Below are 8,138 nucleotides of genomic sequence, written 5' to 3'. Positions count from 1 at the left end.
GGGGAGTTGGCAAGAGGCAAGGAAGAAATCAAAAGAAGCGGAAAAAAGCAACACCAGCAGCCAACAAATGGCACTCAGAGAGCCGCCTGTTCGGGTGTGCGGAATCTAAGCAGTCGGTGTTTCCCAGTCAAGAGATTGTGGCTGCGGGAAGCAGAGGAGGCCGAGTTGGGATGAAGAAGGGTGGGCAGTGGGAAAGCGCATATCGCAACTTATTGGTTGTTTTGTCTCCTGCTGGAAGCTCCGTGAGGCTGCTTTCTTGTACCCCATTTGCTGGTCTCCGATAGGAGTCCAAGATGGCGGATCTGTGCTGCGTTAGCTGGTAGGGGACCTCTGCATGAATCTCTCCTCGCTCTCCGTTCTGTCAGTTTTCTCACTCCATTTGGTGCTTGGCTGAGTTCTTTATCTTTTCATTTGATGTTTTAGGGTTTCAGGATTGTTGTATCCTCTGTTCGGCTTAGTTTTTCGGATCTTTGCTGTGGAGGGACGGCGTGGTGCTTCTGCCTAGAGCGCTGTTTTGCCGGAACTCTCCCATAAATCAATTTTTAGTAAATTATGGACTCCTTTGTATCTCAGTTGTCACCTACTTCAGGCAAAGTTCCTTGATATTTTATACCTATATCAGAAGTGTCAAACTTGAGGTCCACAGGTTGAATATTGCCCACAGATATATTTTGTTTGCCCTCAATGATTTTAAAAGATAAAAAGCCCAGAGCATATGTTTTCAAAATAGGAGATTTCCATAAAAACAGTAAGTAGATTAGTGGTTTCCTAGGGCTGAGAGAGAGGGGGTAAGGAGTGAGTGCTAAATGGGTACAAGGTTTCTTTTTGGGATGATGAATATGTTCCAAAATTAGATTATGGTGATGCATACACTGTAAATATGCTAAAAACATTTAATTGTATATCTCAAATAGAAAAATATTATGATATGCAAATTATATCTCAACAAAGCTATTTTTAAACAAACAATCCTTTTAAAAAACTCCTCTCAGAGACTCTGCTTCAGCAGATCTGGAATATAACCTAGGGTTTTGTATTTCTAACAAAGAGCGCAGACAATTCTGATGAAGATGGTTGTGAACTTCTTCTTGGAAAGATAAGAACGGAAAAAAATTTGGAAAATATTTCAGCATTTTTTTTTCTCCTTGGGCCTTTCTATTTACCTGTATCAACTTCCAAAGTAGAAAATAGAACCAGACAAAACAAGAAAAACTATGACCCCCACTTTTCTGGACCCTCCAGCCTTCTTACTTCATAGAATCTTCATCTCTAAATATATCAAACATGTAATTTTTAAAAATAAACATACTATATGTAATATATTTTAATATTTCTAAGAAAATACAATGATTTAAAAATCTCTCTTATGAGCACTCATACTCAGAAAAAAATTATACCCATATTTTACTGTAAGAATAAACTGAGTTCATGTCAAAATGTAGTTTAAAATTAAGTATTATTTTATTCACTGCAGGAATTTGAATATCTTGAGATTTATATACATGTAAATCTCCAAATTTAAGAGTAATTTTCCTGTATATCCTCCCCAACCCACTTTCTCCAAAAAAAGTGGAAGGAAGAAAGAAAAAAAGAAAAGAGTACTTATTTTCCAGATTAACACCTTGGCACATAATTACTCATAGGAAATACATCCCTAAGCAAAGATTTTTGAGGGGATCAAAGCAGGACTCTCACACTCATTAAATCATACTATTCTTTTTGACAGTCTCATCAATTTTTACATAATGCTAAAATAACTAACATACTTGAATTATTACACACAAAAGTAGAAGAGTAAAAATTTGTCTTGAGAAAGAAAAACATAATAGTTACAGTGATTTATGGTGAAAGGCTTCTTAGATATTTATGGTGGTAGGCTTGCCATGCTATTTTCCTTAATAAAATTCTTTGATAACATAATAACTATTACCAATTAAAAACAATTTATTAGAGAGCTTCTTTCAAAACCATAGATTCCCTTTTGAATAAACAGCACAAATTCCTCACCCTCAGTTGAAGCCAATCAACAGGAATCCAGGGCCACACACAGCATCAGACACTATAAAATCATTTTGAAATTAAATGCTTACGTTTGACACATAATAGTTTTCAACTTGAAATTTCTTTACCTTTCTCTTACCCTTATTAGATATTTCAAGAAACAGACATTACCGCCCACAGCTGCACCAAGTCTCCCCATCACATACCTCTCACCCTCATAGAAACATACACAGGATTTATAAGGAGAGGACTCTTCTCCTTTCTCCACCCCTTCTCTCCTTTTTCTTCTTCTTCTCCTCCATCTTCCCTTTGATGGCTTGCTGGATGACTTGGTTAAAGAAAGAACTTGAAAGCTAGGAGGAGTCATGAGGTGCAGCAAAAATAAGGCAGCATACCATTTAATTAAGATACACCCTTCTTGATGCACACCTCTAAAATCAAGGCTTTGGAGGTGGTTTCCGCTTCTCACGTACAAAGAAAAATCAATTAAGGAAAGGATAAGAGAGGGCATTTGAAAAGAATTAAGTATTCTCTTGGTTTTTGCACTTAATATTATTTCAAGTAAAATCTCAAATGCTTCCTGGAATATTCCTAAGTAAAAATAACTATGAGTTTAATTGGAGGGAAAACAAAATCTGCCATGCTGATAAATATCAGTTTATGTTTAGTGGCCAGATGCTCCTAATTCAGCCCTCCCATAGTACCCAATGGGTTTAATGAGATGAGACAAACCTATCTGGATCTTTTTCACTCCTGATTTTGTTTAGCACACTTTCAGGAAAGTGAAGGATACCTGTATTTCATTTTAAAATCTGTGAAACATGGAGAAACTTCTGAGTACATAATTGAAAGGCTGAATTCAAAGTATTGCCAATAACCTTTTAAAAGAAAAATATCAACCAATCAGGGAATTATGTACTTATCTAGAAATGATTTCTTTCTTTGGTGGCTTCTTTATACACTCTAGAATACGATACTTGAATTTGTTTTAAAATTGCACTGTATAGATAACTTCATGAGTTAAATTTGCCTTTATTTATTTTACAATCTCTACAAATACTTTAAAGCCATAACAATGAAAGCTTATATCCAATAAACCAATATCCATGCTCTTCCTTGTTTTTATCAGCACCCAGGACAGAAGCAATACAAGCTGTGTGCAATGTACAACATCATAATAACACAGAGACTGACTAGACAAGCCAAAGACACAGCATCTCTGGCTTACTGCATGGTAATCTAGACTGGTTTTCTCAAGCAAGACTGGTTTTCTCCCACCACATGAGAAATCATCCTTCAATAATGATATAATTTCAAATTACACAAAAATGTTCATAAAATCTACCCAGTGAATGACAAAATCAATACTGCCAAAACTGGGGTAACTGTTTCATGGTTTTATAAAGTTCATAATCCCCAGTTCTATATGCTTAATATCGATCATTAGTTAACACCATCTGCCATCTACTTAATACTGGCAATTCCATAAAAACGTATTAGTATCAGATAATCAAACACTAGGGTTTTTTTTTTTTAATAACAAATTGTTGATAAAGTTTCTTCTTATGTGTGTGACTAAAAAACACTATTCTTTTGTAAGTAAAGGTAATTTGAAACTAAAGATTCAAATACTATACAACTGGACTGTATCTCTTACTCTATAGTGGTATATTGTATATACCACTATATATATGTTTGTGTGTGTATATATATGTACAAATATATGTGCCCATGTATTTCTATATATACATACATATATATACACATGCATATCTATACATATATGTACACATACATACACACACATTGTGTGTGTATACTGTTTTTGTATTTTTTAAAGTGAAAGGACAAGAATTGGTGTACATGTATCACAGGCCTAAGTTTGAGAGGAATAATTCAACAAAACATTTGTTTACTTAGCTATCAGCTCCATTACATCATTCTTGGTTGATTCTCATTTGGTATTAAACTCTGTGGTTGGTGTTAAGCTGACAGTTTCTCTAAAACAAGTTTATATTTGAGATGTTTCATCACATCAAATCAACAGCCAAAATACCACTTCTTGTGTGTCAAAGGCATAGTAACAAGGCACTGAGCATTGTATGAATTGGTGCATCAATAGAAAAGGTTGTGAACTTATTAAAAATATTTAAGATTAAAGCAAAGAGATCAAATTTCATAAACAACTTGTACCTAACTTATACAAATAGCTAATGCTCAAAAGGCTTCATGATGCAAAATAGACATTCTAAAAGAAAAATGATTTTAAAAAATATTCAACAATTTTCTAGACTAAGGTCATTAAATTAATCAATACACATTGTCTTGCATTCTTTAAATTCTAAGAAAACACATTTACTTCTCTATAATAGCTTTTGTTTACTTGAAGACCTGAAGCAATCCAATACCTACGTAATGCTATTTTCCAGATAAGACAATTCACAGTCTTGAAACTACTGCTACCAATATATTATCTTTAAAGAACAGAGTAGTTATTCCTTTGTTGAAACCTAAAAGTTCAGTCATTTGAAAAATCAATTCTGCATTTACCTGGAAGGACTATCTGGGATTCTGATAGAAGTTTAACTTACTCAGGATGATTTCAGGAACAAATCCCTGGCATGATATTTTACCCAATATTCTTTAATATGTGAGTTTTCTTATATTATCTGATTTTGGTTTTTCATTTGCATGTTTTAAAATGGCAGGATATGTATGGCTTGGTAGGCCTCTCTGCTACATTTTGTTTTGTCCTAACATTCTTCTTGATATAAAACAACCCAATAGAAGACCATGAAAATATGCAGATGCACTGGAGGGTGATGGGACAGCCCAAGTCCAGTATTCCACTCTAAGCTGCAACATCCCATGATTTTCCAACATTCTGCTTCCATATGCACTTTTAACAATCATTTACAGAATCTGGTAAACAATATCTGGAGGACCCAGCCAAAGAAGCAAAAAAGTAGTACTCTTCCAACATTACAAAGTTGGCTTCTATAAAAGTGTACAAAAACTTTGAGTTAGAAAAAAACAAAAAGAGGAATTGACCATGGCTTCTGGCCCCTGGCCCTAAACCCAGGGGAAAAAGTGAAGTGAGGCAGGCAACCAGCTGCTTGCTTGTTATGCTGATTACATTGTTGATTTAGCCAGCTGAACTTTGTTTTCCTGAATCATGACTTCCTTGGCGAAAAGATCAGAATTAATTCTCAAGTTCTCTTTTAATTTATTGAGCTCAAAGTCATGGAGAATCTTGACAGTCATTAACTTTTCTCGCTTGATTCTCTCGACAACATCTTTTGGAACATCAGGGATCATCCATGCCAACAAAAATTTGACTAAAAACACAACATGCTAAAGGAAATATAAAGGAAAATCAAAGACATTATTAGACTTATGCTGTATTATAGAGAGGCAGGAAAAGGATACAAGCTTGTGTGCGTGCGTGTGTATATGTGCATGTGTGTGGGTGTGATCTGCCCTGGTAGAAGGTCTATAATTAGTACCCAAAACTAAACACTAAAGAAAGAGCAACATAAAGCACTTTCCTTTAAAATATGGAAATAACTACCAGAACAATGGGTTAAAAAGTTAAAGTGGTTGCCTGAGGAAATCAGGATTTGAGAATGGGAAGGAATAGTACATACGACTGTTCTTTATTAGCTGCATAACTATTAGACTTTTTAAATTATTTACATGTACAACTTTGATAAAAATAAATTAAACAGAAGCTGACTGGCATTTGTATGTGCCTGGATGAGACTTGTCTATTACTGGGTTTTAATGTAGACTTATAGTCTGACTTACATTTATTTCTCTCCTATTAACACTCATTATCTTTACTATTTGTAGCACTCCATTTATAACTTAGTCAAATACCCCCTCTGCATTATTTATATTTTCTTGCATGTCTTATCTCCATACTCACACTAGATATTTCAGAAGGGAAGAAGCATAATATTATGGACAGAACATAGGCTTGGGAAGGAGATACACACCTGGCATTGAAACCAAGTTCTAATATTAGCTGAGTAACCTTAAGAAAACTACTTAATTTTGCTGAATCTCGGATTCATTCATCAAGGAGAATGATAAAGTATAGCTCATAAGGTTGTTATGAGAATGAAATGAGATAATATATATAAAGCCTTAAAATAGCCTCTGGAAACCAGCACAAAGCAGATACTCAATAAAAATCAGTGGTCTCTATTTCCTGTTCCTGACCTAAAGGGAAGAGGTTATATTTGTCCTTCTCTTTCATGTCACCATGATATCTTCAATCATAGTTAAGTGCGTAATAGACATTTAATACCCATTGTATTGGAAACATCTCTAAGTTGCTTTTTATGACAAGTACTTCCTTCAAAAATAATTTATAGGGATAATGCTAATTTTCTCATGAACGGACACCTGTAGAAATATCTGCCTACATACAGAAGAGAGACAAATTGGAATGAAGGTTAAGAAAGGCTTACTTCTATAACTATGATGAAGGTCATCTTGGCAGCAAGGACATGCCAGAATTGCATATTAGGAGAATACTTCGACTCATGCTCAGGAGGATATCTGTAATCTCTGTACCTAAAAAACAGAAGTGCAAAAATTAGCTGTATCTTCAACTGGAAGAGACCTAGCATTAATTCTTATTATTTTTATTAAAAGATCTTTTGAGTTAGCCACAAAAGCCAGGTCATAGGAAGATAACTGCTATTATGAAACTTATTTCTATTTTTTGTACACCAAAATAACTGCCTTATGATATCTATGTTCAGTGTAGATCTAGCAGCAGACTTACAAGACAAATTTTTCTCCTGCCCTTCAAAGACAAACTTTTCAAAAGAGTTACCCAAATTTGCTGTCTCTAGTACCTCTCTTCCTACTCTTAACACACTTGGATCTTTCCATCACTCCACTGGAACCAATTGTCTTCTGTCATTAAATTCAAGAAACATTTTAATCTTCATCTTATTTGATCTTTCAAGAATAGAATTTGAAATTGTTGACCACTTCTATTTTCTTGAAACTGTTTAGCTTACCTGACACGGTACTGTTTTGCTTTTCTCACTACCTTTCTGGAATTTTCTTAGTGCTCAACTTTGTGAGCTCTTTCTCATCTTCAGGGTCACTAAATATGATATTCTTCAAAGACTTAGTCCAAGGACCTCTTCTATTCTGATTTTAATTTTTTTCCCTAAATAATTTCTTCACTTCAATTGCTACTTAAATATAAATTATTAACAAATATAAATCCTCAGCCTAGATTTCTCTCCTGAATGCAAGGACTGTATATCCCCTGGCTTACTTAAGATATTGCCTGTCTTACCACCTAATAACGATCTTCATCCTATGCTCCATATCTAAGTGAATATTACTATGAGTCATGAATATGAAAGAACTTAAAAATCATTCTTGACACCTCATCTCCCACACCCCTGCAAATGACATAGATTAGGAACTTGGTACATGGTGATTGGAATGAATTTCCTTGTTATACTCAGCTTTTTAAGGACAAGAGATACATAGTACTCATTTTTAAAAAAAATCTTTAGTTCCTAATGCCTGAAACAGAGTAGATGCTCCTTATTTGTCAAGGTTTTGTGAGTAGGTGGGAGAAAGATTAGTCAAATATTTTTCTTAGAACTCTTTGTATAAATTGGCTTCCTCTGTTATTATTTTTTTATCTATGTAAAAAAAAACCCCACACATTTATTTTACAGAATAGGAAATTTAGGTCAAGAGAGCTTGCATGCTTAAAGTCACAAAGCTGGACAGAGTCAGAGAAAAGATAAGCTGAGACCTCTGACTTCTAGTCTGAAGTTCTTTCTATTACATTATTCAGAACCATCATAGTGAATGAGTCAAAGGATATATTGTTACTTCTTAATTACTTATAAGTGAATAAGCCATTATATACAATATCTACAACTTAGAAGGTTTCCTCTCCTCTTAAGTAAAGCTCTCATAAAGCTACCTAGTCTTATTATGTGGTGGTTAAGAATGATCATTTTACGCAACAGCTAAATTCTAATGTCAATGCTTAAGATAAAAATATGGTTAAAAATTACCCTTAAAATCCCTAAATCCCTAAATAAGATTAAAATAACAATAGCCAACAATTATATAGTATTTATCATTTA

General features: G+C 34.2%; 1 protein-coding gene across 1 annotated transcript in view; it reads right to left on the bottom strand.

The window, feature by feature from the left end:
• Positions 1-5,046: 5,046 nt before the first annotated feature.
• ANO5 (anoctamin 5) overlaps positions 5,047-8,138 on the bottom strand; it is a 79,253-nt gene continuing 76,161 nt past the window's right edge. Inside the window, exons 19-20 of the mRNA XM_023737794.1 lie at positions 6,477-6,582; positions 5,047-5,355 (exon numbers count right to left, since the gene is read on the bottom strand). Coding sequence (XP_023593562.1) covers positions 5,134-5,355; positions 6,477-6,582 — 328 coding nt within the window. The 3' untranslated portion in view covers positions 5,047-5,133. The remainder of the gene's footprint in view (positions 5,356-6,476; positions 6,583-8,138) is intronic.

Source organism: Trichechus manatus, unplaced genomic scaffold (genome assembly GCF_000243295.1).
Source record: "Trichechus manatus latirostris isolate Lorelei unplaced genomic scaffold, TriManLat1.0 scaffold00006, whole genome shotgun sequence".
Classification (NCBI taxonomy): Eukaryota; Metazoa; Chordata; class Mammalia; order Sirenia; family Trichechidae; genus Trichechus; species Trichechus manatus.
The sequence above is the reverse complement of the archived record's forward strand: the minus strand, read 5'-3'. Positions and strand labels throughout refer to the sequence as shown.